The sequence below is a fragment of the Triticum aestivum genome, chromosome 6A (assembly GCF_018294505.1).
Source record: "Triticum aestivum cultivar Chinese Spring chromosome 6A, IWGSC CS RefSeq v2.1, whole genome shotgun sequence".
Lineage (NCBI taxonomy): Eukaryota > Viridiplantae > Streptophyta > Magnoliopsida > Poales > Poaceae > Triticum > Triticum aestivum.
Window position 1 is genome coordinate 51,087,950 of NC_057809.1, and position 12,750 is coordinate 51,100,699.

The 12,750-nt window shown below is 46.7% G+C and overlaps 1 protein-coding gene across 1 annotated transcript; it reads right to left on the reverse strand.

Moving 5' to 3' along the window:
• Positions 1-10,314: 10,314 nt before the first annotated feature.
• Positions 10,315-11,415, reverse strand: LOC123130232 (aquaporin NIP3-3-like). The gene is made up of 4 exons (XM_044550180.1): positions 11,203-11,415; positions 10,693-11,127; positions 10,535-10,596; positions 10,315-10,462 (listed from the first exon to the last, which is right to left on the reverse strand). The coding sequence occupies exons 1-4, from the start codon at positions 11,413-11,415 to the stop codon at positions 10,315-10,317; spliced, it is 858 nt and encodes a 285-aa protein (XP_044406115.1).
• Between the last annotated feature and the right edge of the window lie 1,335 nt (positions 11,416-12,750).

Genomic DNA, 12,750 nt, shown 5'->3' on the forward strand with positions numbered 1-12,750 from the left:
CCGCTGCCTTCACTCGGCTTTCTTCTTCAAGGATCTGGCAACGGTCGGCAGTGCCTTTTAATTCTACGGCCATCTTTTCTTTGCTTTCACCATGGGCAGCCTTCTCGGCTCTTAAATCTTCGGCCACCTTCAAAGCAGCCGCATTACTAACCCTCGCTTGTTCCTTGGCTCGGATGAGTTCCGCCCGAAGGGTCTCCACGGTGGCAGCTCCGTCTGCAGTCACAACATTTTAAAGATACTGGCATCATGTTGCTCTTATTGTGTGACATTCACCAAAAAACATTACTTACCCTGTGATTTGGCAAGCCGCTTATTAACAAGCTTGATGTCGGTGTCTGCCGCATCCAGTTGCTGTTTTAATTCGGCAAACTCACTAGTCCGGCTAGCCACCGGAGCTTCCACCACCTGCACATAAAGGCAGTCTGGTTATTGCCTGGGACTATGATCCTCTGTTCGCCGCCGTTCTCGACGACAACCAGAGTCTCAGGGGATACTATCTACACATGGCACACCTAACATGTGCGATACTATCACATATTATTTCACGTACCTCAAAGCCTGTTATTAGACTCATAAAGGCTCCATGTAATCCGCTTTCGGCGGACGAAATTCTCTCCATCACCGTACCCATCAGTGTACGGTGCTCTTCTGAGATGGCCGCTCGCCCTAACAGCTCCCTCAGAACATCCGACTGCATACCAGATGGTGCCGGACTCTTTTGTTTGCTCTCTCCGGGAGCCGGACGCCGAGGACTTCGGGAGTCTATGGGATTATCTTCTGGCCTCACCGGATCCGGAGAGGCCCTCCGTGACGACACTTCGGGGTCGCTCGCTTCTTGAGCGGAGGAGTCCGGGGGAGGCGTTTCGCTCTCCATCATCTTCGGAAGAAGATCCCCTGAAGACAAGCTCAGCTGAGAAGGGCTAAGACCCGAACTGCAAGATATATGTGGCGGTTATTTTCTCAGACGAAAGATAGTACACCTTCACTATTAAATTATTTTTTTGGATCACTTACGACTCGTTGGAGGGCTGATCCCCCCGCGGACTTTGTGTGGCAAGAGCACCCCCCGAGGCAGGACCCTCTATTGGAGACTTCTTCTCTCGTTTGGAGGCCTCGGCTTCCGGATCCTCGGAAGCAGTCCTCTTCCTCCCCCGGTTATCTTCCTTTAAGGAGATGCTCATTCCCTCGATTGGAACTGGAAGCGATGGGGGCCCGCTTCCGCCCACATTATTCCCCGATGTATCTTCCTTCGAGGGCTCCGGGCAAGGTGCGAGCTCGAGCATCTTTTCCAATACCGGATTTTCCAAACCCTCAGGGAGGGGGGCCGAACACCGAATCATCTTCGCCTTTGTTAGTCAGTCCTGGTCAAAGAGCGATCTCTCAGAAATAACTTCATGATGAATAAAGGACAATGTGTTCGGCTAGAGAATTTCTTACTTGTTCGGCGGCGCGGTTACTGCTCAGGCCCACGTCCTCAGTAGCATCCGGACACTCTATTTGAGGTCCTAAGAATGACTTGTACATCTCCTCGTGCGTCAGGCCGAGGAAACTTTGAATGGCACGCGGTCCTTCTGGGTTGAACTCCCACAAGCGAAGGGGCCGGCGTTTGCAAGGCTGGACTTGACGAACTAGCATAACTTGTATTACCACGACCAAATTAAAATCTCCCTCGAAGAGATCTCGAATGCGGCTTTGCAGTATAGGCACGTCCTTGGCTGGACCCCAGCTCAGACCTCTGCTAGTCCATGACATTAGTAATGGTGGGGGGCCCGAGAGGAAAGCGGGAGAAGCCGCACACTTGGCACTTCTGGGAGTTGTGGCGTAAAACCACTCCCGTTGCCATAATTCGGACACCTCTGGAAAGGAACCTTTCGGTCATGGAGTTCCTGCCATCTTGCCTATTGATGCACCTCCGCACGCTGCATGTTGCCCCTCGATCATCTTCGGCTTCACTTCAAAGGTCTTGAGCCACGGGCCGAAGTGAGGGGTAATGCGGAGGAAGGCCTCACACACGACAATAAATGTTGAGATGTGGAGAAAGGAGTCCGGAGCTAGATCGTGGAAATCTAGCCCGTAATAGAACATCAAACCCCTGACGAAGGGATCCAGAGTGAGGCCTAGGCCTCGGAGGAAGTGGGAGACGAACACGACGTTCTCGTTGGGTTCGGGAGTAGGGACGACCTACCCTCGAGCAGGAAGCCGATGCGAAACCTCGGCGGTCAGGTATCTGGCCTCCCTCAATTTCTTGATGTCCTCTTCCGTCACGGAGGAGGGCATCCATCGGCCTTGAAGGCTGGATCCGGACATGATTGAAGATCCGGAGCACCTAACCTGGACTTTGGGTGTTGGAACTCGAGGCAGGGGAAGGGTTCGATTGAGCACGAGAGGGAAAAAGCAAAAACCTTGTCCCTTTATAAAGAGGGTGAATATCAAGCGTCCTCTTCGTAGCCGTTTAGGACTTGCCTATAATCTAGGAGTCCTAGACACGATTGGGTTACCCACGACCGCATTAATAAGAATCTCGTAATTGGGGGAACACGATCTCTGCTTTGATAAGATGTGTCAACCGCCTCGCGTTATGTGTGGAGCTGGTTGAAGAAAAACGGTTCGAATAATCACCGGGCCATGACATAACGTCATGCTGCCAAAACAAGCCAGCAAATTAGATCTGCGAAAATATTATTCTCTCTACGGTGGAATGTGGAACTTATTTTGCAGGGTCGGACACTATCCTCGTATTCAAATTCTTCTGTGATGTATTCGGAGAAGGAACCCGCCTTGCAATGCCGAAGATACTGCGTGCCGGACTCATCATCATTGAAGCCTGGTTCAGGGGCTACTGAGGGAGTTCTGGATTAGGGGGTCTCCGGACAGCCGGACTATATCCTTTGGCCGGACTATTGGACTATGAAGACACAAGATTGAAGACTTCGTCTCGTGTCCGGATGGGACTCTACTTGGCGTGGAAGGCAAGGCAGGCAATATGAATATGGATATCTCCTCCTTTGTAACTGACCTTGTGTAACCCTAACCCTCTCCGGTGTCTATATATATACCGAAGGGTTTTAGTCCGTAGGACAACAATCACAACATACAATCATACCATAGGCTAGCTTCTAGGGTTTAGCCTCTCTGATCTCGTGGTAGATCTACTCTTGTACTACACATATCATCAATATTAATCAAGCAGGATGTAGGGTTTTACCTCCATCAAGAGGGCCCGAACCTGGGTAAAACATTGTATCCCCTGCCTCCTGTTACCATCCGGCCTAGACGCACAGTTCAGGACCCCCTACCCGAGATCCGCCGGTTTTGACACCGACAGGGAGGTAGTCCGGCGAGGGGGGGGGGGCTCCGGCGAACGGTGAGGTCCACTGGCGGCGGCGTGGCGGCACGTGGTCGATCCCGATCCTGTTTGGGTCGAGAGGGGGGGGGGCAGGCGCCGTGTGGGACGGGACAGAGAGGCGGGCGCCGGCAAGGTGGGCAGCGCGCGAAGGGTGGGACGTCGTTCATCGGCGGGGTCGGGCCGATCTCCTCGACCCCGACCGGGAGGAACAGAAGAGGGGTGGGAAGAGCGGGGGGGGGGGTAGCGGTTTAGGGTTTCGGGGGGATAGGGCCATATAGGCCAGGGGAAGTGTGGGGTGGGCCGGACTGGTTGGGACGGCCAGCTGGTCCGAGGTCCATCGAGGGGGTTCCTTTTCATTTTTTTGTTTTTGGTTTTGTATTTTCCTTTTCTTTCATTTATTTCCTATTTTATTTACTGGTTGGTATTTTCTTTTAGTAGCAAAAGATTTTTAGTTGTAGTTAAAACTTGGCACATAAATACCAAGTTTTTAACCTACAGCCACACAAAAGGTTTAGACCGAAAGGGGACTTGTTCAAATATTTTTAAAATTGAAAAGGCCAAGTAGTTTGCTGCTGGACCACTTAATAAATCCCTAGGTATTACTAGGTGAGTCAAATATTGTTGGTTTCAACATAACAATGATAAAGGGAATTTTTAGAATAAGGTGAAATTTTTAGTTTTTTCTGTTCGAAGAAATAATTTATTTGACTTTAATTTAAATTGAAAATGGCTTTGATTTTTATCAAGTGGGAATTTAGCTTGGCTAGCCTGGTGACACGGCATCATTAGGGTGAGGTTACTGTAGCTAACCACTGGGGGTGTTACAAATATCCTCCACTACAACAAATCTCGTCCTGAGATTTAAGAGGTGGAATAAGGGGGAGAGTGTTGGTTACGAAATTCTAACGAATCTTCTCGGTCATGATTGCTCTTCTCGAAGAGATCGATCCATTACATTGATGTCTTCATTCCACTGCTTTAGGTCATCATGATGAAGTCCTCATCCTTTCTTCGAAAATTTCATCATAGTAACAGAAGGACAAGGGGTAACTTCGGAAGAACGGACCTTACAAGGTTGACTATCTGGCAGATAACTCAGGGAATATGGTAGAAAGTAACTCTTGAATAGATACTTAAAAATATCGAGAGTAAAGTAAGAAGGTACCATGAGAAGTTTTCAATGGGCAAGCAATCGTTCGATGGCCTAATTAGAAGGTGAAAGGGCTTCAGAGCAACGAGAACAAGTATTGCGTCTGATACCAGAATATTTCACTAGGCAGGTGGCCCGTGAATTACATATGAAGTCAAGTGCGAGGAATAACTTTGACAACAGGGTGTATAGGAGAGTCAGGTTTCGATCCTGTGGAACTATGGGTTATGGGCCCACCATGTGAGTTAACGGTAGGAAGGGCGGTGACGTCTTGTATGCCCATGTAGCCAAGACTGTCAGCGGATAGCCTGTCAGTTATATCGGCAACAACGTCAGTACCAAGGGCGAGGGACGAAGAGAACCATCTTCCTGCTCGTTGAACGAGGCGGACCAATAGGCAAAGTTCTCGTCCATCGGTGGTTATCGGAATGTCATCATCAATAGTAACAGGGTCTTACCAACACGATTGTACACCTAGGCGTTTACATAAGCAGAAGAATATTACTGCTTAGATCATATAGATCACCGGAAAGGTTAAACAAACCAATGTAAAGGAAATGTGATCATCAGATTAAACAGAACAATGGAAAGGAAAATGTGTTTAAACACATATTTCAGGGGTATATCCTTTCCAAGGGCAAGCAGAGCATGATATCCATGACGGGATATAACATAGAAAACCCTTTAGAAAAGGGGAGAGAAATTTCATGCCATTACCCATACGACGGTGTTTGGATAATTGATAAAGAAAATGTAGCTTTGTGCTTCAAATGTTCTTATTGAAAATCGGAGTACCAGTGACATGCTTCGAGATAGCATTGCCATGGTTTTCAAGCAAAGGTCAGACTCTGGATACACAAAGGATCCATCGGGAACAACTTGTAGAATAAGTCTTACAACTTCCTCATGGATGAATGGATAACCTTGCCGAAAAGGAAACTATAACACTAGGTGCTCCGGCTAGGCGTGCTAGGAATGACATCACCTTACTCGGTCATGTAAAGGTGTTATAACTCCTAGAAATATGTTCCAACCATCTTATCTGACCGAGATTCAGATCTGATTGGTGTCAGGATACCTCAGACTCAAGATGCATGAGAAGAAAAAATGCAACACAAATTGACAAGATGACATTGTAAGATCCTCGGGAAATGAACTATGGAAGCGAGTTCCGAAAAAAGAGTTCATCATTAAATCAAGGAGAGGGTGAGGAGGTGGTTGATGGACTCAGCGCCAATTCATTGAGATTTCCAAAAAGATGGATTTCCACAATTATATGAACAAGGACATAACATTTGCCACATCAGATGATATAATGATGTATGCTCGAGGAAAACATACACAATTAACATTGGTTGAAGGGTGCACCCGAAATATGGGCTTAGGTAGCAGAATCAATGTTAGAATGGTGATTCAATAATCAATGGCCTAAGGGTGTAATGTTGACCATCAACTCCAAAGCAATAGGGTTGATAGAAGGGCATAATCAAAATAACACCATTCACCTGTTGGTATCCCGGTTAGAAACAACACAAGAAAGAATGGTGATGGTGAGAAGTATCACTATACCAAGAATTCTTAAGAGGTGGAGCAATTCTCACAACATCCGATTCTCCGGCTTAGGTTCAGCTGGCAGGAGTACCTAGCCGAAGCCTCCGATTCAGTGGACCAAATTGCGGCCATGGAGGACCTCACACCGTGCAGCTCCATTGACAATATCACAAGACCGGCGATGGTGGTGACGACGACCGACGAAGGTGACTATTGCAAGAGCCTAAATTTGGATTACAAGTTCTATGGACAATAATTCTAAACACACGGACGTTTACATGGCCCAAATTTGGGGGGTGGTGATGTAGTTCGACGCAAAGGAGCTTACCCGCTTCCAGGTCTAGCTCATCAGGTTCCTGGTGCGCAATGCGGTAGATCTCGAGGAGGTGGTCGTCCATGGCGGGAAGGGGTACGACTCGAGCCTCATGACCAAAAGGTGGGGAGGTGGCAGCGAGGACAAAGAGGCTCCCCTTCGGCAACAACAGGTCCTGCTCCACTATGTCCGGCTTCGTTGTGTGAGTTCCCTCCGCCGCTAAAAGCACCGACACTTGCACTGGCGCCTCTGGCCAAGCTTTGCTCCGACAAGGTCCGCGATGGGTCGCACTTTTATGACGACGATGTCGGTGATGAGGTCGAGGAGAATCTACCCCCTAGGCATTTCATGTGTGGTGGTAGGAAGAAGAAGTGGGCCTCGCCGGAGTGTTTTCGTATGAGACTGAAGGCGAAGGGCATCTTGGTCATGGCAGATTAGAGGAGAGGAGTTGCCAGCCGCTACCATCGTCATCGTAATCGTCAGAGTTGGCTTAGGGAAGAAGGAGAAACCAATTAACCGATCAAGGGTCGTCCCCGTCTCTGACTTTTGCTCCGCAGAGGGTGGCGTCGTCATTTGTATTCCCGCCGCTCAGTTGAGTGAGGAGTGAGGACCCTCTTCTGCTCCACGGAGTGACGAAGTCCATCATCTATATAATGTTTTCAGAATTCAGCTGACTTGCTTTAAGAATTGTCTCCTCTGTTTGGTTAAGGCCCTGTTTGGTTCGGCTGTGGATTTCTAAAAGTAGCTGTGAAAAATCTGCTGTGGAAAAACAGCTGTGGAAAATCTGATGTGAAAAACATGTAGGTCATTTGGCAAACCAACTGATACAACTTTTTTCAGATTTTGGCCCGCAGCGGAATCGGATTTTGGAAAGCACGTCCTGGGCTGCTTCCGCTTTTGGTTCAGATTTTGGCAGCGGATTTCTAAAATCGGATTCTGCTGGGTTCACCCTTTGATAAAAGCTGAACCAAATAGGGCCTAAAGCTAGCTAACTTCGCTATTTCTCCACTGTTTTGGCTAGGACAATTCAAAAGAAAGTACAACATATAAATGTTCATTTCTCTATGTGTATATATGCTTGTAAACTTCTATTTAAAAGGGGAAAATGTGCCCTAAGAAAAAAACTGAATTTCTGGTGCTCTAGGTCAGAATTTTTTTCAACCGCTCGAAGTTGAATCCGGGTAGAGGGTAGTCAAATATTAGCATGTCTGATGTGATACAAACAAGCAAGAACTATGTCTATGATTTTGGTAGGCAGGGTTGCTGTTGAATTCTCAGTTTCTTGGCATGGCAAGAAGACGAAATCCCTGATTGGTCTGCTGCAATCTGAGATCTTGTAGGATTATGTCAAACCCTCTTTAATGAACTGCGCCCCAGAATGTCTTAACAAATGAACATCTCTTGGTTTGTTTCTCCAAATTTCTTAACTAGTCGAGGTTTGTAGGGAGATGATAGTTACTCTGTTTTCAAATCACTCATGTTGCTGTTGTAGGCTTGAAATTACCCTTATATGAAGATCGATCTCATGATTAAATGCCCCAACCTCTCCTAGGGACAGTTTTGGCGATGGACCCGAGAAGTGGCGAAAGCCTCATATTGACGAGGTATCTTATATTTATAAAAAATGTTTCTTGCCAATAGGCCAATGGCGGAGCCAGGATTTAAGTAAACCCTGGGCCAAAAAAAAGTTTGGTGTGAGGAAAAAACTTAGCATCCATAAAACTACAGAACTCAATTGCGTAATAAATTTAGAACTTAAACACAATACTTAACAATACAACAAAATAAATAAAACATGACAAAAACTACAAAGAACAGTATGGGATGCAAAACAGTACCAAGTCAATGGTTTGCTTCATCGTTGCCTTGATTCCCTCGAGCTGAAACCTTGGGCGTAGACACTTCCGCTGCGGGCTTCTGTTGAATTTCTACAACATGAAATGAATTTGACACAAAAATGAATCAATTTTGAGTTTAGAAATACAGCAATCTATTCACACACCGATCTTTCAATTAAACTTTAGTTGAATTCAACAGTACACATGACACTAGAGTAGTAGAGTGTACACAAACAAACTATGGAGGGAATCAATTAACCTGTCCTGAAAGAAGTTGAGTCATCTGGTTTGCAATTGATTTTTAGATGCAAGATTGACTAGTGGTTCCATTTGTAGTAGCCTTGCAACCGTCTGTTTTACACCGATTCTTTTGGTGGAAAGAAAATTACCAAGGGGGCAGCGGCCAGGAAGGTGAGCGGGCAGCCGACCATTGGCGCGCGCGGGGGGAGGGGGAAGGGAGGGAGGGGGACAGCCCCCCAGCCATGCACAATTTTGTGAAGGAAAAAATAGCTTAGATGGGAGGAAAATTAGTATTTTGGCCCTTCAAATGTTAATATCGTGTGCCCCCCAAAGGAATTTGGTGTAGCTCTGCCACTGCAACCGATGGTCGAATGGGAGCATCGAAGCAGCGATTGCGAGCAACAACACTTGCGCAAAAGATGGCGGATGCCAGCAGCTGTGCTGGAGTGTGACACCCCCAAATATTAGTCATGTCATTAGCCTAATTAATAGGCCATGCCACTCTTATTGTCATAATTAAATTGCATTTAGAAAATAATCCCACTCTCAAATTTGGTTCAAATTCAAATTCAAAAACATATAATAAAAGATGTTTTCTCAAATGGCCATTTAAAAATGTCCGCACCATTGCATGAATTCCCCAAACAATTTTAAAAGTGAAATAAACTTTATTTGGATTACTAGTTTGACCGTTTATCTATGACCATTTAAATTTAAACATAAATGAACATCCCTAGTTACCTAAAACTTTGTGTGTTGCACCAAAATATTGTATTTGAATTATATGTGTTGCACCTAAACATAAATTTGAACATCCCCTAGTAACCTAATCTAGCTCCGAGCAAGCTTTGGGGTCACCAATTACATTGTGGAGATTACCCCGACCAATATTTACGAGTTCGGTGACTGCCCCAAGGGTTGCCATTTGTACGGGTTCAGTGACCGCCCTCAAGAGTCCCTTAGTGAAATCACGACACCTTACATTCTGCGAGGGCATGGGGAGCATACGGTGGCCCTAGTGGCATTTTGAGGAGCATTGTGCCTTCACACCACTCTACGGAGATTAGCATCTGTAAGGGTGTGAACTTCAGGATACATCATCGTCACAGTGTGCCTCGGTTGTCTCTTACCTGAACTCTTTACTTATGCACTTACTTTGTGATAGCCTTCGCGCTTGAAGTTATATATTTTGCTATCACTTGGTTGTTTATCTTGCTTAGCATAAATTGTTGATGCACATTGCTTAGCCTAGTATATTTAGGTTTTGTGCTTGATAAATTAAATGCTAGTTTTTTCCTGCATTTGTTCAAGCCTAAACTGTAATTGTTTTAAAGCGTCTATTCACCCCCCCCCCCTCCCCCTAGGCGGCATCCACGTCATTTCAGTGCCCCTGATAAGGACCAACTCCTCGAAGCCGTAATCGTCACCGTAGAACCCTTGAATCAGTCTGAATAACCTAACACCGATTCTCGTTGTCGTATACGCCTGACACGAAACCCTAAGCTTGCGCCCCGTGCGGAGCCGGCATGAATCTATGTCGAAGCTCCGTCTAATCCGACCCAACAGACGAAGTTGAGGAGCATCGGAGGCCGGAAGACTTAGATCGAGAATTTTGAATTGCTAGTGTATCCAAACCCATAGAGGCTATATTTTGATGATCAAACTGTATTTAGGCAAATCCGTGTGCATAATTTTGCAACATTGCTTAGTCATGACATTGCAACACCTACAAGCTTGCTCATATGTCATCCCAACAACAGTGTCCCAAAAGAATTTCTTAAAGTTACAGTATATTAATTGACTTGCATCAGTGCAACTGCATTCATGCATAAAATTCTACAACAGCGATTCGAGGCTATGACGGTCTAGATATGCATCAGTGCTTAAGTGCAATATAAGCTCCGGTCCCGGCGATGGCGCCGAGCGGCGGCGCAACCATGTAAACCCAGATCTTGGTGTACGTCCCCGTGGCGATGGCTGTTCCCAGTGTCCTCGCCGGATTCATCGATGCTCCTGTTGATTCTCTGCATGATCACAACTAAACATTTTCAATTGTGATCATATGAAAACAACTGTAGAATGATCATTCCACTTACGCGGCGATGAGAACGTTCATCATCAGTGCTGCCCCAGCTGCAACTGCTACCAGCTCCTTCACCTATTTAAAGATCATTTGGCAGTTCGAGTAAGTCAGTGAGTGAGTGAGTGAGTGAGTGAATGAGACTGAGAGATAATATAATCTGGTCTTCCGTACTGCTTTGGGATCGGTGGCGATGGCGATGATGGCGAAGAGGAGGATGAACGTGATGATGAACTCGACGGCGAAGGCCTCCAAGGTGCCTATGGACGGCACGGTCGTGACGACGGCGCTGAGGTTCACCGCCGGGCCCGGGTGGTAGATCGCCTTGGCCACGAACGACGCGGTGACGGCGCCCATGAACTGAGCGGACACGTAGGGCGCGAGGTGCGCCCACGGGAGGTGCCCGAACACGGCCATGGCCACGCTCACCGACGGGTTCAGGTGGCTCCCCGACACGTGGAAGAGCGAGGCCACGATCACGAGCACGGCCGCGCCCGCCGTCGCCGCCACGCCAAGCAGGCCCAGCGCCCCGCCGTGCATCTCGTTCATGATGGCCGCCGACAGCACGATGAAGACGAGCAAGAACGTCCCCAAGAACTCGGCCATTGCCTGACAAGAAACATCCAAAATCAGCAAAGCCCCATCTCATGCGCGCGCATGAATTTCATGGCAAAAAACGCGGACCTTCTTAACCAGATGAACGACCGCCGTCTTCGGGTCGGGCGACAGAGATTTCTCATTCTCGTCGTCCGACGCGATTGGCACGATCTTCACCGAAGTCGACCTCCGAGGCATCATGGCTGGCGTTGCCCTTGCGTCGCTCATGCTGTCCATGGAGAAAGCTGGGTTGATGTTCAGAGAAATGTCGGCGCTGCCGCGAGCCCTGCTCTCCTCCATCCTCTCAAATTTAATCACCGATGCAGCGACCTAATTATGCTGTTGCACCGTGTCGAGTGACCAGTTGATGCTTGGTGAGGACTGAGGAGAGAACTGGTGAGAAGGGTATAGTGGAGAAGCGTATATATAGTCGTCTATAATGGAGGTGGAGCCCTAGAATCGATTTGATTCTAACGAGCCTGCAATGTTTTGGCGGGCACGGCATACGTGTGATGCTTGTTCAAATTGAAGAAGCTGTGATTTCACTGGCTAACCAGGCAATGATTAGTTCATTGTCCAATCAGAAAACTGATGACAATATGATATTACTTCTGTCAATGTCGCTGGTTCATTCTCCTTTTTACTTGGTCAAGCTGTCTGCGCTCCAGGCCACCAAGATAATCAAATGCTGTCGGGAATTCTACTTCTGCTGAGTCTTCACTTCTTTTTTTGTCCTTATTCGATATGTATCTTCTTGGTGTGCCTCATCTGCTGGCTAACTCCACATGCGAATGCCGTTTCGGTATCTGAATTCTTAAGATTCTACTATAATATTTTCGTAGCAAAAATTACTATAAGATTTTCCGAAAGAGGAAATTACACAAATATACAATATTAAGGGCTGAGGTAACGAATAATCACAAATTTAGGGTTTTTTAACAAGAAAACCACAACTCAAGGACTAATAAGCTACAAAAGATACAAATTCCTTCCATTAGTCGCGTATAATGAGAAATATGACGTGCATGTCTCAAGCCGATGTGTCCCTCTAGTCACTTAGCATATGGAACCCATCCGCCACATTCCTCGTTAAGTGACAAATCGAAGTAATTCGTGTCTTTAGTTTCTGATTAGTTCTAGAGTTGTGGTTTTCCGTCACCTCAGCCCTAAATATTGTGTATTTGTGCAATTTCCTCTTTCCAAAAACTCATGTGTCGGAGACAAGCCTAGTGTGCCATTGTGATGTTGATTATATTCTTTGTTCGTTTGCCTTTAGTAACATACGGGCACCCAGAAACCGTTGGATTTTGAATGGACGTTAAGACATATAATCCAAACATGCTAATATGAGATGGTTTCTTGAAGTTGACACCGATGGATCTGTTTGTAAGTAGGAGTAGTACATATCAGGTAATAGCTCAAATCACCAAGTATATCAAATCCACGTGCCGGCTGGTATGCAGCTAAGACATAGAGTCCATTCCAAAAGCATATTGTCCTCTTTTTCTCCCTTGATTTTGTTGACCGGTCCTCTCTTCTCAGCTGCTCAACACTGTCTAACCATTGCTCCATATGGTTGTAGGAGAGCACCTCATCTCCTCATCCTTGTCATCTCCCATTTGTCCGCGTACGAGG